This window comes from Pelecanus crispus, chromosome 9 (genome assembly GCF_030463565.1).
Source record: "Pelecanus crispus isolate bPelCri1 chromosome 9, bPelCri1.pri, whole genome shotgun sequence".
NCBI lineage: Eukaryota > Metazoa > Chordata > Aves > Pelecaniformes > Pelecanidae > Pelecanus > Pelecanus crispus.
In genome coordinates, this window is record NC_134651.1 from 26,139,971 (window position 1) to 26,166,457 (window position 26,487).

The window sequence follows — 26,487 nt, forward strand, 5'->3', positions numbered from 1 at the left end:
GCTTTTTCTGCAGTATTTATCGGGTTGCACAGTGGAAGTGATTGCAGTGTTGGGTCTTCAGGCAGAACTCAAAAACTTCCCAAGACTCCTCTTCTGCTGTTGTGTCCTCCTCCTGTTGGAGGCTAGCACCTTCAAACAGGCCACCTCAGATGAAAGAATGCTCCCTCCCACAACCATCAGGAAGCGTGCTGAGGTCTGAAGATGTAGCTGTCAATACATTGCTGGGTGGCTTCAGCTTTGCAAGTTATCTGCTTGCTCCTAGGCAGCTCTGGTGATGATTTTTACAGCACTGGGGGAAGTATAAGGTGGAATAGCCACTTGGTCATGGATCGCACATGCCTGGAGCAACACTGGTGGTCACGAAATGGACATGGTCTGGAATAAGAGGAAGAAGACAAACAGCAAGGATGCGCTTTGTGGGAGCTCTGCAGTGACAGGACACTCACAGGAGAGTTCCCTTCCAGGTCAGAAATATGAAGTCATTGCCATCTGCAAGTTCAGCAACCTGCTCATTACCTAGAGTAGGAACTTTCCAGATCCCAGTGTGGTATCAGGCTGGCTCAGCATCTTCTTTTTCAGTCTGGAAAACCTCCTGCCAGTCTTCATCTGGCCTCTTCCTTGAGGCAGCCACATGCTCTCGTGCTTCCTTGCTGGTCCTTCTCAGACTCACTAGGTTCATAAGGGCTCTGTTAGCTGAAGTGCAAGGACTGTGGGAAGCAAAACAAGTAACAAGAACTGTCAGAAATAGGTTTCTATGTTTCTGCCTTTGTTTTAAGAATGCCTCAGCTCCTTGCTCTTGATCCATTGTTGGTGGGTATCCCAGGTGTGATTTCTTCTGGACCTCCTCTTAATCATGTCCCCATGGCCATGACTTTTCCCAGGGACTGCCTGAATCTTTCACTCTCCAAGATGGGAACCAGGACCCCTGGCCAGTCTGGGCAGATCCACCTGGCATGGCCAAGCTTTACAGTACTGAAATGCCACAGTGATGAGATGCTGGTTTCAGGAACAGACAGTTGAAAATGGTCTGGTGTTTGCTACAGATCAACATTTAAGCAGGGAGCATGATGAATGGGTAACAGGATGCAGAGGTAAGGAGGTCAGGGGAGGATGCAAAGCAGTCGCTGAACTCAGCTCACCAAACATGTACAAAACAGAGATACATACGTACCAGCAGTAGTCTGTGATGTTACATAGCTCTGTAAACTTACTATTTGACAGAAGTGGTGGATATACATAATTTAGCCAGTAATTCCAACCAGTTCTCCCAAGTGGGTACAGAATTGATATAGGTCAATTCATTATGTGTAAGCTAAAGACAATTGACAAACACATCATGAACAGACAAGCCTTCAGCTCTTACCAGATTAAGTGGTTCATTTAGCTAGCAGGTAATTCTTTAATGAAAACAGTAGGAGTGAAGCCAGAACAAGTTTCCAAAGGCCAAAAAAAAGAATGTATTTGGAAGCTGCTACCATAAAGTAACAGGCTGGATTTGCCCCAGGATTAAATAACAGTTGCTGCCGCAGTCTTGGGCGACGGAGCAGCTCAGGCAAGCAGCTCCCTGATGTTGGGTTTGTTCCCTTATACTTGCAAAGACACAAAATGCACCTCAGTGCTGCCCTGGTGCTTGTCCAAATAATGAAACTAGCTACGACATTTGCGGATTCACCCCTGAGCAAGGGATTCTGTAAATATTAGGCAGCCCTATAAAAACAGACCGACAGAAGAAGAAATGAAGGGAGGTCCTTGGCAGAAAAAAAAATAATTTTAAGGTTAAAAATACATCATATGGGTTGGCAATGGCACAGCAGGAGACAGACTGCAGACAGTGATCACTGCTACTACTAGTCAACACTTGCTTGAGCTACTAAGGTCCTTTCTACAGTGCAGTTAATGGGTAGCACGCTGACAATACCACAGCTATCAACCGACCCAGTTACTGCAGGGTTTCCGTTCCCAGCACTCACAGCCAATACTCTCTTACTTCAACTTTCACAACTATTAATGCTTTGTTTAAAGCTTCAGCAACTGGAATCAAGTGGTCACTGCTGAATCTCAGCTTTCACTTAAACAGATAAAGAAAATATGAAACTTCTCACCATCAGAGAAAAGCCTGATAAGATGAATTCCCTAAGGTCAAAAGTCATGATAATAAACAAAGAGAACCTAACCCAAGGTAGGGTTAAAATATTGTGATTTTAAAAGCACACCTGATATTTTTGAGGGGTCTCCTTCATTTTCTGGTTGTATTCCTGGAGGAGTACTTGGTGGAAAGATGGGACTAGCTTTAAAAAAGGAAGCGTTAGTTACCAAAAGTTAGCACAAAAGGCAGCAGGAACACATTTACATCAGCTGGGAAAGGAAAAAGCCAAAGCGCTGCACTGACTACACAAAATGAAGAAAAACCCATTACAAGGACGTAGGGGAAAGCAGGAGGGAGATTTTTTGCTTTCCTTCCTCTTGATCATCTTATCCTATACAAGAACCCTCTAAATCTGGCGCTCTCTGAATGCCGCTTTCACCTCCCTCTTCTAAGCGAAGCTTCCCTTAACACTGTGAGTTCAGCTATACAAGCTGGAGACAAAAGAGGAAACCAAACACACAATAAAAACATGAGGATTGGCCAAACAAGGATTCCTAGAAGTAAGTATCACAAAGGCAAGGTCGGTTAGTACTCAAACTACCAAGGTTAGAGGTCAGCCCTGCATTCCTCTCAGGGGGAGAAAGAGGGGGTGTGATTTTCTAACTCCACAGCGTGAGAGTTTTCTAAGCGAGCCAGGGGATTTACTTTCTTACTTTCAATAGGCTGTGTGGCTTATTATCTCAGTCAGGTTGGGTCAGCTTCTCATCTAGGCAAGGTCCAAGTAAATCCAACTCAGTCTTAGGTGAAAGTGAAAAATTCAGCCCTGTGCTCTGTGTACTCCTGTCATGCTGAAGGGTCAGCCTCAGTGCTCCCCTGCAGCATCCTCACTGTCAGGTGCTCAGTCCACAGTCCCACCACCACCCATGTTTATCTTGGGGACTTCAAGTTAGATGTAGATGTGACTCAAGCTACTTCCAGCAGTGGGGATGGTGGGGATGAGCTCGCACACACTGCTCCCTAGGCTCTCTCCTTTACCTTCCGCTATTAGCCAGAGTTGGTGGCATGGCCCTGGCTGCATGGACCCATGCGGGACATCACTGTGCCCAGCAGCGTGGCCTGAAGACCATCAGACATGAGGTCTTTGATGCTGCTCCATGGCCTGGAGAGAGCTGCGCTGATGTAGGCTTAAGGAAAAGCCATCCAATGTTTGTCAGCCAACATGTCACAAGGGACAGAAACAGCCACTTGGAGGGCTTTCTGAGTATGTGATCATATTATTAAAAACCAAAAACAAACCCCAAACCAGCTCAGTGATTAATAAGCACATACCTGGAAAAAGAAATTTAAAATCATACCCTCTTCCCCTTATCAGCCCAGTCTGCCAGGAGTGACTGGATAGCCATATGGTGCACCTATCACTACAACCAGCAGATCAGGATAACAGCGAGGGACTGGCTTGAGGGTGGGAAGCAGTCCTTCCTTGTAATCTTCTCACATCCAGAGGCATCTTAAGTCCTTTCTAAACACGTTGATACTGCCTGAAATTCACGGAAAAAAAAACCAGCCTTTGTTTGTGTTAACAGGATGAGAAAGTGCAAGGCTTCCTGTTATGTGTGTGTGACAGCTATAGATAAGCAGAGACCTCTGGACAGGAAATCCGCCCAACTTCTGCAGTCTGACTCGTCTGAAGCTTAGGAGCTCTTTTTAGATTGAAGCACCAACAGAATGAGACGGTGCTGGCCAGAAAATGGGGGACACGCTGGAGAAGAGCTCTGAGGAGCCCGAGATCTCTTTGGACAATGAGTGTTCGACGAAAATGGGGGACCTGGTGGAAGTCTCAAGTGGTGAAAAGGTCAAGTTTGATGATACGGGTCTCTCTCTGGTGCTCCAGAATGGCCTGGAGAACCTTCGACTTGAAAATTCCCTTACAGATGTCGTCCTGTGTGTGGACAGCAGAGAATTCTCCTGTCACCGAGTGGTCCTTGCTGCAGCAAGCAATTATTTCAGGTAAGGCGTATAAGAAACAAACCCAATAAACTTACTTTGCTTCTTCGGCTTGAACTGTAGATCTCCAAGGAGTGTAAACTGGGTGCTAAACTCTGCAAATTTGCAGTGAGTCTGTAATTCCTGACACCTTTCAGCTCTTTTTTTAAAGTTGGAGACTTAAATAGGGCAGGTGCCAAGTTGTGGATTTGCCAGAGTTCTGACACCAGCACTCAGCAAGTCCGCTGGAGGCATGCAAAGAAACGGAGAATGGTTGGCAGGCAAGTGGATGAGAAAATGGTGTTTTAACCAAGTATCTGTAGACCCTTCTATTGTCCCTTTGGGATTCAGGCAAAGAGGAATATCCATTCAGATCACACAGTATTTTTATTGAGATAGGAGTGGGTTTCTGGAACTTGATAATTTTTCCCATTACTATTCTGTGGTAAAAATATATATTGCATAAAATTGTTGAGGAGGAAAGAGAAGGAGTTTTCCATCTTTCCTAGGGTTACCGAAAATCAATCGCAATGGGAAATATCTCCTTGAAAGCAATTTTACCATTTCACCCCCTCCTTTTGGTCCTCTTGAATTTTTCATTCTTTCAGTCCTACAACAGATAGTCTATCTGAGACTACTGGCCAGCAAGAATAAATTTTACACACACAGAGGAACTTGGTATCAGTTTTAACACAGATTTTCCATTATCGTTTAGACGATCACATTTGCATGGCTGGGATTTTTTTTTTTCTTCTCTTTTACTGCTAAAGTGGTCAGATGACTGAATAGCTACAGAGGAAACATGAGAAAAAAGAACCTGTGACCACTTGTGACATGAGCAGAAAACTAATTTTAATGGAGTCTAGTAAGCTTTGCTGATAGTGCCTGGAAGAACAGTTCTGCTTTTATCATCTCATAATAGAGATTGTGTCTGTGAATATATGGAGATAGGTATTATTTCTACAGATAGACTATATATAGCGCATATGTGAAAATGTGCCACTAAAAGCAGAGATGGCCAAATATTTCAGCATTGTATGCAGGAAGGAGAGGAGATGCACAACTTAGAATTACCATAATGATACTTTGACAAAAAAATAATTCCTCTTCCACTATGAGGAAAGGTGCTGCAATCAGAAGGGACTCCCACAGCTGAAAACAGGCAAGACAGTTTTCTGATAACTACTGTTGGCCTGTTTTCCACCGAGCCCTGAGCTACAGCCTGTGCCTTTGAAGGAAGGGGGATACCTAGCTCCATCCCAAGGCAATTGCACACATGTGTAGGGTCTGCCCCCCTGGGCACTTGTGTTTGGCCTGGCTGCCCATGGAGTTGAGAGTTATTATATCACACTGCCTGCCTGCCTGTCAGTGCCCCTTGTCATGACGCTTTGGGTTAGTTTCAATCACATTTGGCGGAGGGTGGAAATCTCAAAACTGACGTTCCCAATAGTTTGATGAAAATCAGTAGCTAGGCAGAGGAGAGATGCCGGGACTGGGACCCCATGGTGCTCAGCTGGGTAACGAGCACCATGTCCCGGCCAGCCAACACACACAGCGCCCAGAACCAGCCAAAGCACACGCTGCCCTTGCTTGGCTGGACACGGGCAGCCAGCACACAGCCGAGTGTCCCGAGAGGGACGGCAAAATATGTGTGAGAGGCATAACGAGAGAGAATGGAAGGCTCAGGAAGGGGAAGCTGAGGTTGCTGTGAAGAGGGAAAGGAGGACATAAGTCTGCAGGGAACTGAGCTTCACAAGTTGTGCTACTCACAAGGCGGCTTGTTTCATCTTGCCATAATTTACTGGAAGCTGCATGGGCCCAAGGAAAGAAGAAATTCTTAAATCACACTATTCCTGTGAGTACTTTCCGTGCTATTACAGGGCCTCTAACACCAGTGCACAGGAGCAAAGCGAAGGGACCCTGTGAGTCATGGGCTTCATTCCCCTGCAACAGCATGTTACACAACCCCCTTCCTGAACGTTGGGTGCCACAATGCAAGCAATCCGTAGCAGCTGACTTACAGTTAAAGCTAACAACTTCTAGTCCTCCTTTCAGCACTGCTTGAAAGTAGATAGACTAGTACTTCTGACACATCCTGCATCTACAGACATAAAAGCATTAACTCTCCATTTACCTGGATGAAGATAACAAAGCAGAGAGGAGAAATACAAGCTGATCAAGGTGGAGCAGTAGTTCTTTACTCCTGCACTGCCCAAGGTAGTGGGAGAATGGGGCTGGGAGAGGTTGAAGCAATATTTTCCAGAGCATCCTCAAACTCCAGCATGGTTGTTTGAAGTCAGGTTCATAATTCCAAGCACAAACACTCCAGTGTGGGTGGGTGCTTAAAAGGTGCTTCACAAACTGCAACCTCTCATTTATTTCATTGAGATTTCTCCCTCTTCTTTCTAAATTTACCCAGTTTTAGGTATCTAAATTTGGCCCTGGGCCCTCACTTCAGATGTGCATTTCTTAGAGTAAATGTTGGTTCAAAGACTGGTTCACAGGGACAGGAACCAGGGAAACAGACAATGAAATTAGTAGCCCCATCTGAAGGATGTAGAGCCCTAGAGAAAGTAATCATACTCCTCTCTGGATAAGTACAGAAAGGTTCAGAAGCAGCATTTTAATCCGTAGGAGAGAAGCTCAGCCTGATCGGTCCTGAGTGGTGTCAGGGTGTTCCCTCTGGTCGGCACACAGGGTTGGAATGAGATGTGCTCCATCTGAGCAGAAGGAAGGCCACTGCAGGAGTCAGCTCTCCTGGATAGTACAGCCCTATTCAGCCCCACCGCCTTCTAGAGAGGCGTACTGGCGGGAGAGCGCAGTGTTTTAGATGTGTGATTTCTGCAGGTTGCAGCCATGTTACATGACTCTGTACCCTACAAGATCGGGAGTGGATGGCAGCTCTAACACAATTTCACAGATTAGGAGACAGATAGGTGAAAGCACTTGGACAAGATCCCTGTGCAAAGCCTCCACCAGAATCCCAAGGCTGGTTTCTGAGCAGCCTTGCAATGGTGTAACACTAAGTATCTCTAACTGACCTCCATCAAACACTCCGTCTTTGCGGGAAGGAGGTGAGAGCTCTCACCTCCCTGACAGGGATAGTTAAATACGAGACTGGAGTCACCAGTTTAAGACATGAAAGGAACAAGAGCAGACAACACCTGCGTCCTACAACGGCCTATTTCTCATTCAGATGAAGCATTCGGCACCTATCAGTCCTGTGCAATTGAAAGGGCTGTTTTGTACAAACCTCCCTCTCTGCGTTTGAAACCCCATTCCCAGGGAGAAGTGGGTACTGAGGACTGTTGTTTTCAAATGGCCACCTGCCTGCATGCCCCAGATGTACAACATTCGACACTGCCAGAAGGGAGAGAAGCTAAGGAGAATCCCAGTCTTGTGCTCACTGAAGTTAAGGACCATTTTGTCTTAATGCCTTTCAAATACTCTGAGTTCAGTGGCAGCAGAAACTGGACCACAGAGCAGAGCACTGAATCAAAAACCTCTAACGAGCTGAGACAAGCAAAGGGAAAATGAGAATTTTGGCTGAACATCTTTTCTGACAATAACTTCTCTGCCCAAGTTTCCTGCTCAAAAGTTAGGTCTCTCTATCCAAAAGGCAGTTTTATACACTGAGATAACTAATACCAGTTCTCTCTTGCTATAAAATCTCTGCTGAGGCAAGGAATAGGTAGCTCTTAGAGCAACGAGCAGCCGGTATCTTCCAGCCATTTGCCATTCACCATGCCTAACTGCTTTGCAATAAAAACTGTTTACATCTTGGTTCCAGTAAGATGTGTCAATCAGACAGCTTTATTCTGGTACCGCTTTTACAAGAAAAGCATGGCCTAACACTCTGGACCTCTAGCCACTTCCCAGGTTGCACTGTCCTGTCAACATTGTACATGACTAATAAAGGAGGGCTTGGTATGCAGGGTAAAGAGCGCTTCTAATTACACTTTAGATCTGCACATGTATTTCACCAATGCAGCTACAAGTGGACTCACATACTTCTAATCTGCTGAGACAGATTCCAAATGATGTGAAATCTCACTCTCTGAATGCAGTGAACAAGACAGGACTGATCAAACTTCTAAATAAAAGCAAAAGCATTGGAAGTTATACTTAAAACTATGAATTAAAAATACAGATGAAGATGCGTGTGTTTGCCTTGCAGCTATCACAATGCAAAGTGGATTTAAATAGCTTTTAGAGAAATTTCTGATTTATATCCCATGTGAAATATCTGACTAGTGCCAAAGGTGTGTGTGGCGGTTGCCTTCCAAATGCAGTTTTACCCACCAAAGAAGAGGTGGTATCAACATGCATGGAGTCACTGCACTTTCTGGCTAACAGTAGTTCCAATTCATGATTATTCAAGTACTTCTCTAGCCAAGAGGTACCAACTCTACAATCCTACCAGAAGCTCCTAAAATTTAGTAGAGGAAAAGTCAGCCTCTTAATTAGAAGATCCATAAGCCATTCTCTCCTGTCCCACCCCTGGTATTAATGGGGTCAAAGATATGTTGGGAAGCTTAGAGGTGAGGCTATCAGGCATGTGGATCTGGTCTGGCCCTCAGGGTTCAGTCTAAACAGTGTTCTGCAGCTTGGAAGCGCAGGGGTATTGACCTTGCCAAGGGTTATAAAGTATATGTGCTAGGTGTTAACAAAGTATAGAGAATGCCAGCGGCTTGGAGGATTGGGCTTACTGAGCTGGGCCTGTACTAGAAACAAAAAGAGTAAGAGTCTGTAAGAGGCCAGCAGGTGAGACATCACAACTGCTCTGCAGCATCAGTCCAGACACAGAGCACTGCTCGGGGAAGGTCCCAGCTGCCTTTTGCTGCCACAGAGCTCCAGGTCTACTGTAGAGTCCAGCTCTGGGGTATCTATCATGTGCGTATGCCTTATCAAAGTCATGAGTAAAGAGGTATGAAAGCAACAAAAGGATTTTCCTTGTTACTTTGCTACAGGACTAACTGCATAAAATATGAAGCAATCCGAGTATTCTGTGTTGAAATCTATATAACCAAATGTTTTCAGAATGCCTCATCCTGGCTGGGATGCAGTAAAAGATAATAATCTTTCTTTTCAGGGCCATGTTCTGCAATGATTTAAGAGAGAAATATGAAGAGAAGATCATACTTAAAGGAGTTGATGCAGAAACCATGAATATACTCTTGGACTACACCTACACCAGCAAGATGCTCATCACAAAGCAAAACGTACAGAAAGTCTTGGAAGCCGCTAGCCTCTTTCAGGTATGGATAACTCAAATGCACTGATCCGTTCTTGTTGCTCTGGTAACACCATGTCTTACCCTGGTTAACACACTGCAAACTTCTCTGATTTCATGGCTTCTGGAAGCATTTTGCTTCGTATCTACTTACATTGTGGTAAAAAATGGCAGTCGCAGCCATATACTGGAATGCTGCTGCGCTGGGTGCTGTGCAAACAGGCAAACAGCCAGGCTCTGCCTCCAAGAGCTGCTCCCGTGCGCTGCCTGCCAGGCAGCAGGGTTGTGTTGCTGGGACAGTGCTCCCCAAGGCTCAGCTCAGCCTGTGAAGGCCAGTCACCCTCCAGCCCAAAAGAGTTAGTGGGCAGTGGCTGGCATGGCCAGCCAGAGCAAGAAGCTAACTTTGTTTCTCCCTCTCCATTGCCTTGAGATGGAGGCTCACCAGCCAAAGTTAGCATCCTCCTTTGTAGGACTCTTGATGTAAAGGGCTGTAGTCATGACCTGGGACTTGGGGGAAGTCAGACTTGAGCAGCGTTGCTCAGCCTTTGGTCCATGAGGTATTCACGTGTCCTGTAAATCACCTGTGAGGTCTACCAAATTACAGTCCCTGGTACCAAGCTGCAAATTGCTAACAAATTGTGACCAGCATAACCTGCCAAGTGCCTATGTGTGTATGTGTGTCTGGTCTTTTCATTAAGGAAGGCAAGAAACACCTGACTCCATAATCATCGTGGTTCATTATGAACTTCAGATTCTTGAATCTTACACGGGAGGTTTTGCTCTGAAATGAACCTGTGGCCTTTGGGGTAATGGGAGCTGGTACTTGCTGTGGGGAGAGAAGGGAAAGTTATCACAGAGAGCTCCCCAAGGTAACTCAGAAAAGGTAGTGTAGCTTTTATGTCGTCCGGGGCTAGAGTGCAGTGACCTATTGACATTGTCAGCAGACCAATACTGCAAACTGGTAGCAATCAAAGGTTACTTTTGGTTCATTTTCAGGACACTTTTTTGTGCTCTTTTTGTTTTCCTCTGAACCTTTTTTCCTTAGGATCATTCCTCAGTTTGTTTTGGGGTTTTTTTTTCCTGAAACCATCAAAAGTATCAACCCGTGTTTTTTCCTTTCTCTTCCTTATTTTTCATTAAAACTAAGATTAAATTTGATTCCCGAGGCTAGCGCTTTAAGAAAACTATCAAACACTGTTAAAGTAACGATGAAATAGTGAGGGTGCCATGAGCAAGACTAGTAAACTACAAAAACCTAGAAAACCAGGAATGTTCAACTAAAAGCAGTGATCCCAAGTCTTACTGCAAAGGTCTTGGATCCTATCAAGATTTATAAGGCCTTAAAGCCTCACATTATACACGGGTGAGGTTTTTGGCTGAAAATGTGTTTTGTGTAAAAAAGATTTAGTAACTACTAGCGTTCTGCCAGCTTGTCTCTGCTATTTATGCCAAAGAACAAACAGAAACAGTTGAAAGAGTAAAATGTTTCATTTCAATGTATCAACAGCTGAAAAGATTAATTCTGCAATTTATTGTAACATTTTCATTTGGGAAATTCTTTCCTTTCCAATTAATGACATATGAGAAAACCAAATTCCAAATAGAACTTTTTTATCTGACTAGCAACAATTTTTGGCAGTGCCTCTTTTCAATCTCTCAGACTTGACAAAGAACCAAATAAGAAATAACTTGCATGGTTCTAGATATTCCAATATAGATACTCCACTTTTCTCTAGAAACTATTTTTGAAAAAGTTTTACATAATCATGCCTTCCCTTAGTCCCTTCCAATAAGTTTTGACCAAATGCAGCCAAAACTCACAGCAGGAAGAGGTGGAAGGCTATTCAGAGAGAGCAGAAGCCCCTGCTGCAGTGTGCTTTGTGCACAGAGATTTCCTCCTGGGGAAAGCAGGTGAAGGGTTTGGAACAGGGAGCTGCTGAACAGCTAAGCCTCACCCTGAAGCAACCCAGACAAATTTTTTCCACCTAGAGCGCAGTTGCAACATGAGTTCAATAGTCACCTCCTCTGTCTGGGCTGGTGGCTGCCCAGCCACCATGCTTGCAAGGCTGGTGCCCACCCTAGATCCAGCCCAGCACCCTCTGGCAGCCACACTGCCTGCAGAGCAGCCCATCCTTTCACCTCTTGGTAGGGCCAACATCTTAGCTGCTTCTCAGGGCTGCGGCAGAGAGCTCTGCTTTCCTCGCAGCAATTCAACAACAACCTTGTGACCTCCTGCCCCCCCAGGAACCTCTGTATTACCCCACTCCCTCAGCATGGCTTGGGTGAGGGGTCACGTCAGCTGCTTTAGTGGAAGCAAAGAGATGGTGGGAGGGAAGCAAGCTCCTGAGCGATGTAAAGGAAACAGTATTGTCACAAAGGGCTGTGATGACCACTGCCACAGAAATGCCTGCTGCAGTGGAAAGAGCGGAAGATGCCCTCGAGCTGCCTCACTCTGCTCTAAGCCGAGCAGGACTCCTCTGCCACCAGAGCACAGCTGAAGCACCACCAGCCTGATGGCCTTACTGACTCCCAAAGCACCTCTCATCCATATATTATTCCACTTTTCACGAACAAAACACTATAAAGAAAATACCGTGCCAATTATCTGAAAACCATCCTGTCGCCACTTAGCAGCAAACGGCCAGAGTGGCTGTTGCCAGACAGTGCTAATTACACCGCAGCCACTGTGCAGGGCCAGCCATGCCGGCCAAGAAGGCATGGTTTGCTGATTAAGGGCTTCTGGCAGCTCCAGGTTGGAGATTGGTTCGTAGAGCTGTCAGCTCTCTGGAAAGCCACCCGCAAGGGTCCCTGTGCTCCTTCACTGCCCGGCTGGCTCCAGGCTGTGGGGCTCCCTTGGGACGCAGGGGTTACTGCTGAGCCGGGATGGGCTGCCCCTGCAGCCACGGGCAGAGCGGGTGGCCAAGGGCAGCGCAGCTGCAGGGTGCAGGGTCTGACCCCAAAGTGTACTGCATACAGAGAGGGATTATGAGTAAGAGCCTTTTCAGCCACCATTCCCTTCCCTTTCTGGGGGTTATAGCAGGAGCCAGGGCTGCTGGCACTTACACTAGACAGTTGAATCAAAGCCGGGACAAGCAAGGACTTGAATGGGGAGAATAAATTTTATTATTCAGAGAGAAGGCCAAGTGAGGGCCAAGTAAGCATATGGGGTGTCTCTAGCAAGTAAGAACCTGGATTCAAAGGGGTATTAGGAGAAGGACCCAGCTACTGACGAAACTGTTCCCAGGGAACAGGGCTTTTAAAATGCCTAGGGTGACATTAGGAGGAGTACTCGCAGAAGGGAAAGAAGAAAATTTAGAGCTCTGCAAGAATAATCAGAGCAGATGAAGCAGAGGCTCAGGGGTGTCTTCCTCCTGGATGCTCTCCTGAGTCACCTGCTCTCACGGGACTGACTGAAGCATGCCCAGCAAGTTTGGGGGAGTTTTTGGGGGAAGTTTCATCTCTAAATGAAGGGAGTGGTGGGGAGACAGTGCAGGACAGAGACAAGGAACAGCAGCCAGAGGAAGTCCTCCCTTGGTGTGCCCTTGAGCAGTCCAATCTCTCTCGTTAAGCCCTTGGTGGGGACCATTTCTCACACCCACACCTTGCAGTTCCACATTTGTCTGGCCATAGACACAGCTACCCAGTGCGATCAGTAGTGCCTGCATGGCCGTTAGACCAGTGTGCATCGCCGGGGAGAAAACCCTCTGGCGTCATCTCGTGAGTATCGCTCTTAACAAGCCATGTATAAATAATTAGAGCACTGTACAGTGGCTGGGCCGTAGGCTGGTGAGAATGTCATTTTGGTGTCTTTTCCCAGACTTGAGGATGACTTGATGAATGACCTTGACAAATCCCAGAGTTGTTTTTTTGCATCTCGTTACTGCCAACTTTTAAAGGGCTAATACTTGACCGGTCTTGGGTCTGAGGACTACCTGATGTTGGCAGAGTCCTTTCAGATCTGCAGGGAAACGCACTGATGAGTTCAAAGTGTTCAAGCCTTGTGCTAGCCCAGACAACAGGCAACGTGAGCGTGGCAGGCACTGAGGGGCAGCCGAGCTCTGCTGTGGTGCCACAGCGTGCCGCTGACATATTTATATCACAACGGCAGCAACATATTCTGAGACCTCACATACCCTTGTTCATCAGTCAGTTGCATTTCTCTAAACTCTTGACCACATCTAAATGTAAAACAGGAACCAGGTAGTCTGTACGCAGCGTCTGCAATCGCTCAGCTCTGGTAAACAGTCTAAATGTGTCAACACAACAGTGCCGGGTCTGGAAGATTCTACCCTAATTACTGAAACAAATCTACATACTACAGTGTTTAAAAATGTTTCGCTTCCTCTTTGCCCCTAAATTACTGTTGTGCAACTTTCCCCAGTGGGACAGAATGAGTTAAAATGGTTTGCTTGCTGACGCTGGATGGAAAAAGGACCCAAAAAGCATAGACGGAAACACACAGCATCAGTTCTGACCCATCTTTCTGTATGTTGCTGTTTGCACTGCTCAGTGGCTAAACCAACACACAATACTGATGCCCTATCCATATCTGAAATCACAGAGGTGACGGAAAGCCCAGGATAAAGCACTGTAACCTATCAGTTCTACCCAAAACTGTTTCCCAGTTCCTGAATAATCACCAGCAACCCAGCTCACATCATAGTTCATGGCAAATGCCCTGCAGACATCTGTGGTCCAGGATCTGCACATTTGGGACCCTCAGGTGGGGCTGTTGTGCAAAGGGAATTAATAAGAGTAGTTGTGATGCCCTATCGAATGCAAACATGGGAAGTTCCAGAAGAGGGCCACCAAAATGACCCAAGGGCTGGAGCACCTCTCCTACGAGGACAGGCTGAGAGAGTTGGGGTTGTTCGGCCTGCAGAAGAGAAGGCTGCGAGGAGACCTTATTGCAGCCTTTCAGTACTTAAAGGGGGCCTATAGGAAGGACGGGGAGAATCTTTTTAGCAAGGCCTGTTGTGACAGGACAAGGAATAATGGATTTAAACTAAAGAAGAATAGATTTAGACTGGATATAAGGAAGAAATTTTTTACAATGAGGGTGGTCAAGCACTGGAAGGGGTTGCCCAGAGAGGTGGTAGAGGCCCCATCCCTGGAAACATTGAAGGTCAGGTTGGCTGGGGCTGTGAGCAACCTGATCTGGTTAAAGCTGTCCCTGCTCACTGCAGGGGGGTTGGGCTAGATGACCTCTGAAGGTCCCTTCCAACCCAAAGCATTCTATGATTCTATGATTCTATGATAAGTTCTTCGATTAAGCAGACTCAGTGTGTAAAATGCACATCCATGTTTTTTTGAACCAATGGTGTTGACAAGGAAAATAAAGGTCACTAAAATCTCCGAAGGCCTTCCCCACAACAGACACTTGCCAGACAATCCTGGTTGTCAGGCAACTCAAAGATTTGCTGATGGTCAATCTCTTCCTGCCTTGTCCCCCAGTAACAGGACAGCATGCCCATATACTCTGGGTGGGCCGTGCTTTGGCCCAAACCTCCCAGCACTCATTTTCCACCACCTTTGCAAGGCCTCAGACACATTCAGAGTTTGTATACTGGGAGCATAAATGCAGACAGTGGAGCCACCTGCACTCCAAAACCAGACTCCCTTCTAGTTGATCTGAGCTGACATGCAAGATGAAGGAGGGTAAGCACATATGAAGCCTGGGGACCTTATCCGTGCTTTGTAACTCCATGGTTGCTAGTGCTTTGATATCTCATGGAGGGAAGGGGAATGGTAGAAAACTCTTTACTTTTGTGAAACAAAATTCATGACTGTCATGGGTCTTCTGTGTCCTGCAAAAGGGAAAAGGAGCAATATGGATGCAGAGGGAGAAAAAACAGTGTGAGGAAGAAATCTTCATTTCAGATTGCAGATTCTGGGAGATACTTGTCCTCATATGACTGATCTCGTCTCCCCCAGCTCTTTGCTGTACGGCGCATGGCTGGTTGGGACCCAGCCCCAAAGCTCTACAGCTTTCCTGTGATACAGTCATACAAGTAACCGCTCTGCGCTTATACATGCTTTTTCTGTCCACAGTTCCTTCGCATGGTAGATGCTTGTGCCAGTTTTCTTACCGAAGCCCTCCAGCCAGAGAACTGCGTTGGCATCCTGAGGCTGGCTGATGCCCACTCCCTGCACAGCCTGAAACAACAAGTGCAGAACTACATTATCCAGAACTTCACCCAGGTCCTGAACTATGAGGAGTTCCTGGAACTGCCGGCCGACATTCTCTGCAGCACGCTGAAGAGTGATGACCTCTACGTCACAGAAGAGGCACAGGTGTTCGAAACTGTAATGAACTGGGTTCGTTACAAGGAGTCAGAAAGGTTTCCTCTCCTGCCATACGTGCTGGAGAATGTCCGGTTGCCCCTCTTGGACCCCTGGTATTTTGTAGAGACTGTTGAAGCTGATCAACTCATTAGGCAGTGTCCAGATGTCTTTCCTTTGCTCCAGGAAGCAAGAATGTACCATCTGTCAGGCAATGAGGTGAGTAAAAAAGGAAGGTATTTGCTGCTCTTTCTAAATGTCTCATGCTTCTACTCAAAAATCCCATCGGAAGGAGCAGTATCATGAGGCAGAAAAAGGTACTTACACTGAAGTTTCGCTAACTGGTGCTACTGAAAAGTCAAGGTGGGCCTCACCAGTTATCCTGCTGATTTAGAGTTTAGAAGCTTTTGGTAGGTTGTTTTAAAACAAAGTGTACAGCTTCCTGCTTATGCACATCTGAGCTTGACCCTTCATACACACACTTGCACAGCTAAACAAAGACCCCAGGTGACTTCCTTAGTAAAACAGCAAATGGTGTTACTCCTGACACCTCACCCTCTTAGCTATTATTTCAAGCCTAAGACAGGAAGAATAATTTTCCCACTAAACTGTGCCGCAATCTGTAATGACTCTTTCAAATCTGAATACGTAACATCTCCATCTGTTACTTATGGGGGGAAACGCTTCAGAAAGAGAGAACCTCCCATGAAGACGACGGTCTCTGCCCAGAGGAGAGGTCTGCCTATCTTTCTCATTTGCAGAGGTCCCTGCACCCAAAGAGACAGGTTCACCCTGACATCCAGTCGAGTCCTGTCCTGCCTGTGCAATGTAGGCAGGGGTGGATCTCCAGTTCTCCAATTGCCTGTCCTGTTTGGAAAGTTAGGTATTAGTTACATCTCCTGGCCCAAAATATGTAGTAGAGGGGAGAGCAACCAGAGGTCAGATTTCACAACAGGAGCAAAGGTATGTGAGCGTGTGAGGAAACGTGTGTGCCTCCTCAGTCAGAGAGCCAGAGGAAGGCAGAAGGCCTCAGGAGCATGTTGTGGGTCCATCGCTAGCAGTGGATGCATCACTGGCAGGCGGGGAGAGACCAAGGGCTCTTTGTGCCGGTGACTGCATAAGACAGTACACGATGACCTGGGGCAGTGCCAGGCAGCCTGGTGAGAACTCCTCAAGGAAGCCTTGCCCCACTCAGCAGTGCTGTCAGGTCCACATGGGATAGACAAAGGGAGTGTTGCTCAGGGTTGAACGCTCATCTTCAAAGGGGCAACCGTCAGAGGCAGCCCTGCCAGCTCTCCTCCCCGGGGCTGATGCCTGGCAATGGTGACAGACAGGTTAAAAACAGAATTCTGAAAGCTTGCAAGTTCTGGGACAGATGTTTTTTTAAAAAATTGCCTAATAATTTGCTAAACATAGGGAAAACACAAGATTTATGTCTGTCTAAATAATATTTTTTAATATAGATAAATTATGCCAATTTATAGAAACTTGTTAAAAGTAGAAAAAGAAGCAAAACTGTAAGCAAGCTATGTACTGTCACGGCATTTCACCCGTGGGTCCATGGAGTACTTCTCTGGGGCATGCAGAAGGTAACAACTGCAATTACTGCAGAGGAGTGAAGACCTCTCCCAGCAGACTTTGAGGGTCTGCAAATTGGCAAATGCCCTGTGATACAGAATAAGCAGAGGAACAACTTTATGTGCTCCCCATGCCTTTTACACTGCATTTCTTCCAGTATGAAAAATTTTGGGGTGGGGGAGGATAAAGAAGGTTATTCCTTCTATCCTTCAGCATAGAGCCAGTGTACCTCAGGACACTAACACACTAATTTCCACTTGCTTGCAAGTATTTCCTCCAAGCAGAACACAAGTTTCCAAGCACCTCCTGCATTCTTTGGTCCTGGTGAACATCTACCCAGGAAGTGACTTTTACCAGTGTCCCTGAAAACAAAGACCTGGTCAATAAAATGAGCCAAGAGGCAGTAAATTAGAGCTAACCATGTTTCAGAGCCTGGTGCTGGCTTTAAGTAAATCTTCTAATTTTGGCTTAAAATTAAGGCTTATAAACAAAGAAACAAATAAAAAAAAACCAACCCCCACAGTTGAGAATTGTTATTGCTTTGACACGTTAACATAGCTCTTCAGGACAAATAATGAGAGCACTTATTTTCTGCTAGCGCTAACTGCAGTCTTGCTCTCTCCAAGCTCCCCAGGGCACACACAAACCTTAGGGCCCTCCAACCTTGCCCTCACTCAGCCCACATAAACCCTGTCCTTTTCAGCTGCCTCACATGCACCCAGCCTTGACACTAGTGCTCACCTTCATAGCTCTTGGTGCCACCCTGGGAATTCCCAAGAGGATCTGAAAGGATCCTAGCAGGCAATCTAGGATCCTAGGCAAAAGCAACTATGTCCAGTGTTGGAGAAATCCTGCTGAAAGGATACAGCAACCTCTACTGAATACTTCTAGGGTGCTTTCCAGGCTCTCAACTTAGACAGCATTTGATAATTGGTTCAGGTGATGTAAGCCAGTTGTGATTTGCAAAACAGGTAATCAGAAAAAAGGTCACCAGTCCTTTATGTAATTGTAGGTGTAAGTGCCCTGTGTACTCACTCTGTCTTGCTTGCATTTAGATTATTACGGAAAGAACCAAGCCCAGGATGCATGAGTTCCAGTCTGAGGTGTTTATGATCATAGGGGGCTGTACAAAAGATGAGAAGTTTGTAGCAGAAGTGACTTGCCTGGATCCTTTGAGGAGAAGCCGCCTGGAAGTAGCAAAATTGCCCATCACAGAGCAGGAGACAGAGAATGAGAATAAAAAATGGGTGGAGTTTGCATGCATTACTCTAAAAAATGAAGTCTACATATCAGGTAAGGAACAAGACAGTGGGAGTGGAAGAGGGGAGCAGAGGGTTCTCACATTTATTTCCAGCTTTTATTGAGAGCATGCTCAAGGCTGCTTTGGGAGAATTAAGCACTGTAGGTATTCCTAATGCTTTGGCTTTGAACAGGCTCCAGAGAAGTGCTGGATGCGTGAGGACACAGCCTAGCCCTGGTTTTAGCACAGGATTCCTTTTCAAACAATTTTAATCTATATGCATGGCTACTTGTGTGTGGCACCCTAAACACCCAGTGACTGTGGTCACAGAAGGGCCCCTGACAACAGTTTACCAAACGTAAAACGAAGAATAATTGCCCCAGCATCTTCTTGTGACAAGTCCATTTGCAGCTGCACATGCATAAGCAAAATCCTGCCAGAATCTGACTCATTCTGCAAGGATCAGTCAAGAACCAGCAGGGAACAGTCACTGCTGCTTGGCTGCTACCGGAAAACTGCACTTTCAGGAGCACTTCAACAGCGGATCAGACAGGACTGTGGAAGTGCCCACTTGCTAATGGCAATATTAACTGTCAAAGCCAGATGAAACCCAGTGGTCCAGGCACACAGCATGGGTCTGAATGTACCATCTGCAGGTCCTCATCCTGTGAGCTTCAGGAGGCTCATTTAACTTCCCACACAGATACAGTTGAGTGCCGTGCAGGGGTCTGAGTCCTGGAGTTACAGAGTTTTTACTTGGATAATCAAAAAGGTTAAACTCAAGTTCGCTAGTCAGTTTGACAGCTGGCTTTGATCGCCTGTCCAAAACAAGTTTGATGATCTAATTCTGCTTTCCAAAGGAAAAGTTATAGCAAGCTGATAATCACTGTCACGTTACAGACCAGGATACAGAGCAATGCCTCCGTGGTAGGACACTTTTTCCCGCAAAATCATCCACCAAATTCTATGTTCATTTAAAACGGGACAGTAGAAGGGAGGAGGGAGGTCTAAAGTGTGAATGCTTCGCTTAAATATGAATAGTGGTCCATTGCCTTTATTCAAATATCTTCCATTGCATTCTCCTTTTTGGGAATACACATATTTTTATCACCTCATTCCAATTTGAAGTTTATTAAATCTGTATCCTGGGATAAGGATTAGATTATTCCTTCCCTAGTTAGAAATAAAGGAGGTTTTTCCTTTCAGCCCACCAAAGGGAGTTTCTTTTTACCCTGGCGGCAGACCCTCTGTTAAAAGTTAGCTGTAGAGGGGAACCCAAGTCAAATGTCTCGACTAGGGAACATCCCTCACACCTTCACACCCTTGAGTTGAGAGGTCTCTTTTCCATTTGCCTTTAATCTCTTACCCTTTCCTCTTTTTCAAGGTCACAGGCTTTTTGCTTCCTCTTACTCTTGACATCTTTTCCAGTGTCTCTTCTCCGCTTTTCTTTTATGCCTATCCAGGCTAACTCCAGGCCAGGCTAGCACCTTCCATGCTACGGTGAGTCTGAGCTGGCTTTCCTCTTGCTGCTGTTCTCACAGGTCCTCTTTCTTCCTTCTCTGCTAATTCCGTGTCTTTGACTCCCTCCTTCCATTCCCTCTTAGCCTTTCTCCTATTTGCTTTTCACCCTTCCCACCCAAACAGAGGGCTGAGTCAACCAAAGTCTGTTTCTTTCCAGCTAAACCAAATTATTAGTGGCTCAATCCCGATCAAACATCTGCCTCCTACTGTGTGTCCTTCTACTCTTGTTTTCTTTCCTTTAGCTCTTGTGACTTGGTTCTTTCCTAACTTGACCTCCCCTCCCATGTGCTCATTTCCCTCGGTATCTGGGTACAGTTTGGAGTCTTCCCTACTCTTTTAGCATCTGAACAATAGAAAAGTTCTTTGCACAAGATTATGACTACTTTTAGATTGCCATTTCCCTGAACAGTTTAAATGCTTTGACTGGATGGACTGAAACACTACATTTGTAGCGTAACTAAAAATGACCTGAATTATCACTCACCATTCTGTTACTTTTACGAATTTAGTCACAATTTTTCCTCAAATTAGAAAGAACTGTGGTCTAGAGAAAGAACAGAAACAAAATAAACCTCCAGTTCTCTCAAAAATCTCTCCCTGCCCCCTGATGTGCAGCAAATTCACGCGCCCAGTCCAGCTCAGGCTCCTGCCAGAGTTTCAGCCTGTGCAGGAAAGAACAAGCTGATGTAAAAGGGAAATTTCAAGGGAGGGCAAGGGGAACACCTGCAGTCTCTCAGCCCCATTGTAACTGTGAATGCTGCATTCAGGCCCTTCAGGCACTTCAGCTATTTGAGTGCAAATAAAATTCAACGCATACATGTGAAAAATACTGAGACAAAAGCATTACAAACGACTCTTTCTAGCATGCTAATTATCTCCTATTCAATCTGCTATTTGGCCCAGAGATGAGCTCCATCACTTTGCAGTGATCTGGCTGCAGTACAGAATACCAATGAAGGCAGACACTTTCTCAATGGAATATGAATTCTCTTTTCAGTATATTCACCAGTGAAGCAAATGTTTAATCAGGTTGCAGATGATGGAATAAGTTACTCAGTCTGTAAATGCGGTTTCAGGCTTAACTAGTTCAATTTGTATTGCAGTTACACCAAAAATTATATGCAAACAAAAGTGCTTGTTTAAAACATTTCTTTCCACTTTAGCATGAATCTTTATGCACTTGCAAGTCAGCTCTAGAATGAATTTGCTGGGCCAAATTCTGATCTTCAATTTATAAATATGAAGCAAATCCAAGTCAGTAGAGACAGAGATCAGAAGGAGAGGTACAAAAACAAGATCCCAGCCATATTGTTCCAAGGTTGAATAATAAAACTTCTAACATGTCACGCAGGACTACTATTGATTCAGAGTTCAGAGTCAGGTCTTCTATTTTGTGATGTAAACCACTAGGCTAGCTGACTGGATCTACCCGGTGCAAACTGGCAGCTGCCCAGTGCAGGCCTGTCTTCGAGGGATTTGGCACTACCAACAGCAGCAGCATCCACTATCTTATTTAAATCACGTTAGTTTATTTGTCACTTCCCAGCATCCTGCAAAGCTCTGGTAGTGCGCAAAAATCACCTGCATATCACAATGTTGTGTGTGGTTGGTCATTCACTCAGTATTAAAATGAAAGTGGTTGTGGTCTGGTAAAGTGGGGAACAGTGATTTATCTTTATTGAATATCTGGCTGTAGAAATTGTTCAGAGTTTCCTTCGCTATTAAGTAAACTAAATGCAGAAATTGTTGTCTTGTGTAACAGGGCCAGGCCATTGGTATAGGTAATTAAGAAGCTAATAATAAGGACCAATGATTTATTTTCTGTTGTGAAAGAACACTTCTAAACTTAAACATGTCGGAGATTTTGAGTAAATACAAACTATGCTATATTTACATATTTGACATAATTTAGATTATTTACAAATATGCTATATTTACATGTGTCATGTACACTGCAGGTGGCAAAGAAACAAAGCATGATGTCTGGAAATACAACGCCTCCATCAACAAATGGATACAAATTGAGTATCTAAATATTGGGCGATGGAGACATAAAATGGCTGTGTTGGGTGGCAAAGTATATGTCATTGGAGGCTTCGATGGCATGCAGAGAATCAACAGCATGGAAGCATATGATCCCTTTCATAACTGCTGGTCAGAGGTAAGATACTGCATCACATAACATTTTACTCATTTGGAACATTTTAATCAGAAAATGTTAGGGCTTTGAATCGTAAAAATGAACAAGACAGGATCTAGTACAATTCTTTTAAGTATTTCTGGTCTGTAAAAATCCTAAATATTTTTTCTATCGAAATATGTATCCTTCAGAAAGTAAAAAATCACAGGATTTCCTACCAATCATTGCCTGTGAGATATCTAATGCGTAACTTTCCTTTTCTTAGTTGGCTTTTAAAGCTAGTAGTCCATAAATCAGTAAGAATATAGTACACATGAACCAGAGCACAGGCTGAAAACTACTGCTCTGATAAGTAATATATATATAATGTGTCTATCAACCTGTGCATTATATATGGTATGGGTTATACAGTTAAGTTGAAGGTATAGGTTTCAAGGTAAACAGAATGGAAAAAACCCAGTTCTACTAACTGTACTTCAAGCAATGAGGAGAGTATTAGGCAGCCAATTAATCCATGAAATTAATGAGATTAGGCATCATAATGGCAGACACAAACCCTACTTTTTAGATGATACCAAGCAATGCAGAGGAATCTAACAATCACAGCTGCAAGTAGAAAGATCAGTATGAACAAGTTTCTCATGTTTTTTCAATGTACATAAGTACGTAAAGGAGATTTGGGGCATTTCTGACATTTCCTAGCTTTTGAATTGTTGACAATGTAATTTTAATAACACCATTTGAACAGAGCATATTTTTATTAAGGGGTTTACAGTCTTAAGAAAAAGCTGAAGTATACTTCTCCCTTATCCCTAGAAATGTCATCTTCTGAACCCTACTGATCGTCTTAAAAGGGATGTCTGACTTAACCCACAGGCTCCCACCCCATACGCATCAGTCCGACTAACTACCTGAAATCAAAATGGTTACTAATGATTTTTTACGGTCACACAGGCGGCTCCCCTCATGGTCAACGTAAGCTCCTTTGCAGCAGCGAGCTACAAGAAGAAACTCTATGTAATTGGAGGAGGACCCAATGGGAAGCTGGCGACGGACAAGACTCAGTGCTACGACCCTGCGACCAACACGTGGAGCCTGAAAGCTGCCATGCCAGTAGAAGCCAAATGCATCAACGCTGCAAGTTTTCGTGATCACATTTACGTTGTGGGTAGGTGGAGCATTAATGTTCCTTCTTGTCTAGACACAGCAGGGCTTGTTTCTGTGTGTTAGTTTTACCCACAAACTCTATGGATTGTAATCAAATGGTCAGATGGCTCTTCCTGTTGAGCTTAGTGAGGGATGGGAATCCAGCACATTCACAAACAGTAGTGAAGAGTCAGCAAGTCAAACTCCCTGTTAGCGTGGTAGGTATCTTGGAAAGCTGGAGCTAGCCCAGAGACAACTTAAAGCCTCTAAAGGTGAGTTGGTGAGTTCATAGTGGCAAGGGCATGATCTCAAGGCTACATTATGACCCCTCTTCTCTCTAGGTGCATTATACCGTCCACTGCATACGTGATTTATGTAGGCATATGAGTACTATGAACAGCTCATGGGAGTAAAGCCACTGATACCCAAAGACCCAGACCTCTTCACTAGATCGCGCTTGGGGTTAATTCAGTCAATTCCCATAACTGGAAGCAAAGATGGAAGAACGAGGGTTTAATGGTGGTGAGCTGAACTGTGGAGGGAGGAGGAAGCCTGCACACATCTCCAGGTGGTGCTGGAAAAACCAAAAGAAGGAAAGAGGAACATTTGTTTCCAAAACAGGAGATCTGAAGAGTTCCCTCCCTCACCCCAGCCCTGGCACAGAAATTTTCTCACTTGCAGTATAATCAATAAGGTGCTGAGGGCTGGCATAGAGCCAAGGTATCACCAAATAGTAAATGGTGTTCTGAAGGGAGATTTATAAGGTGCATATGTGTGCACATATATATCTATATATATGCATGCACCTTGTGTGTATGTAAATACCTTGTGTTTCTGCTCAGCACAGAGATTGACATCACCCTGTTCATACAAGATGAGAGACAGAAAGAGAAGGCACAACTTACGGGCTAGCTGATACAACTCCTGATAAAATTTTACACGATACTCCAGTTACATTAATTCAGCATTTTCCAGCAGTAAACCTATTGTTTCCCTATCTGAGAAACAAATCCAGTTCAATCTGGATAGAAATCAGCCCCACCTGAGGTTTGAAAGATAAAAGAGCATTTGGTTACTGCATCCAAGGCAATCAAATTACGCAGACTGATGAACTACCAACTGCCAGATGAATCACTGTAACTAATATGTATGTTTTCAGTCTGCTCCAATTGGGAAATAAAACTTGTTTAAGTCACCTGACAGTGACTTGATCATCCCTGAAGTACTGGATTAGTATTGTCAAAACCAATATTTATTATAACTACAATACATAAATGCTCACTTTGCCAACAGGTAGGAGCATCCCAAGCATTGTTGCAACTCATCAATAAGACCATGGCCTTAAGGTTTCTGCAGCCTTACTCTATGCAGTTGAAGACAGACCCAGTCCCTGCAAATTTCAGAATAAGAACCATTCAGCTGTTGGTACTCTCAGGAGGAAATATATTTCCATAGGCTTTCTTGGGCACTGAGGTACTGACCATTTTTCGAAAGAAAAGGACCCTGCAAAATTGGAAAATGTGCACAGAAAGTTTCAAGAATCACTGCAGATTTGGGAAACATGGAGAAACTGAAGGTCATTCTCTGTTTAGCTTATGCATAAGAAGATTACGAGTTCATTCGTAAACGAGGAATGGGATTTTGCAAATAGCCAGCTCCCGGCAGAAGAAGGTTTAATGGGTAGATGGACACTGAAGTTAGTCAGTGAAGAAATCATGTACCCATTTTTAATAGTGACAGCTGACCACACCTAGTCCTTCATGATCTTAGCCCTTCTAAACAAGATTGTATTTTCCTAAATTTGTGTCCTTAGCTGAAGCGGCAGGTATGAGAAAGGTGTGTTGCTGGGTGCACTGTGCTCACACTGCATGACCACAGCAGTTTGTTCTGGCCTTAAATTCCACAGCCATATGAACAATAAGTGGCCTTCTGCAGATCTGGCTTTCAAAACAATAAAGTATCCTGTGACCCTGGTTTTTCTTAGCTTTGAGGCATAAATCATTCTTAGGAATGTCAGGAACGGAGCCTTGTTGAAGTGGGTGGTTTAGTTAAAATCTCTTACAGGAACAACTGGTGCAAACTGATATCCATTTCCTTTCCAGGTGGGGCAATGAAAGCACTCTACTCCTACAGCCCCGAGGAAGACACATGGTGCCTGGTGACTCAGTTCACCCATGAGAGAGCCAGTTGTGGGATTTCTCCTTGCAACAACAAGCTGTTTATCACCGGGGGCCGAGATGAAAAGAACGAAGTCATTGCAACAGTGCTGTGCTGGGACCCTGAAACTCAGAAGCTGACAGAGGAGTGTGTCCTGCCTCGGGGGGTGTCTCATCACGGGAGCGTTACCCTCAGGAAGTCTTACACGCACATCCGTAGGATTGTGCCTGGGGCAGTTTCTGTCTGACAGTAGGAGAACTGCAAAGAAACCCAATACCTCCATGCCCCTGTGGCACAGACTGCAATGATGATGTTTTTTAGCTGCAGGTAGCCATGGATGGAAATACCACCACTAGTGTCCTCTGGGGAGTATCTGTATATATGCTCAGCCCTTGCATTTCCTCTGTACAGTATATCCTTAAATTATCTTAATTCCTTCCCTCCACAGAAAAACAAAGGGACCAGCTGTAGTTTACTCCTGCCAACACAATACCTCCAATCAGGCAAAGAAATGTGATGTGTAGGTGGGAAATTTACTTCCCAGCTATATCTGCCCTGAAACATGCTTGAACTGGCTCAGCCTGGTCCTGAAGTTTGTTCAACTATTTATTGTGTTAAGCTGGATTTGCAGCACCTACTAGTGAAAAAGACAAGATGCTTTTTGGAATGAAAGATTTTGTGTAATTTTGGTGAAACATAATGTCGTTTCCTCCAAAGCTGTGCTTTTTTTCCAGTGGTTGGCACATTAGATTAAGTTAAAACTGGTTTGTTTGTTTGTTTGTTTGTTTGCTTGAAGACACTTTGTTAGTTTTTCAGTTCTGCGTGACCAAGAAAATCCATCTCAGTTTGCAAACCTTGCCGTCATTCCCAAGAAAGAGACTGTATAGGCTACAAATAGAAATGAACGCTAATCTGGTTCCACTGAACATTCATTGTAGCTGTTTTCTAATAAAGCAGACCAAAACCTAATTTCCCTTTTGTTCTATTCTGGGGTGGTTTACTGTTCTGCCTGAAGGGCTTTTTCCTGTTGCTCTTTCTCTGCTGCTGTACACAAGCGGTGCACCGGTGCCCCGACCGCTCGCATCCCTGCCGCCATCCCCGCTGGGTGGCAGTGCTCTCCC

The 26,487-nt window shown here is 44.9% G+C and overlaps 1 protein-coding gene across 1 annotated transcript; it reads left to right on the forward strand.

Annotated features, from left to right (window-relative positions):
* Window positions 1–3,833: 3,833 nt before the first annotated feature.
* On the forward strand, window positions 3,834–26,314 carry KLHL6 (kelch like family member 6). Its single transcript, XM_009480699.2, has 7 exons — window positions 3,834–4,093; window positions 9,162–9,327; window positions 15,354–15,803; window positions 18,218–18,455; window positions 21,882–22,084; window positions 23,018–23,231; window positions 25,312–26,314. The coding sequence occupies exons 1-7, from the start codon at window positions 3,834–3,836 to the stop codon at window positions 25,611–25,613; spliced, it is 1,833 nt and encodes a 610-aa protein (XP_009478974.1). The 3' UTR covers window positions 25,614–26,314.
* The last annotated feature ends 173 nt before the right edge of the window (window positions 26,315–26,487 follow it).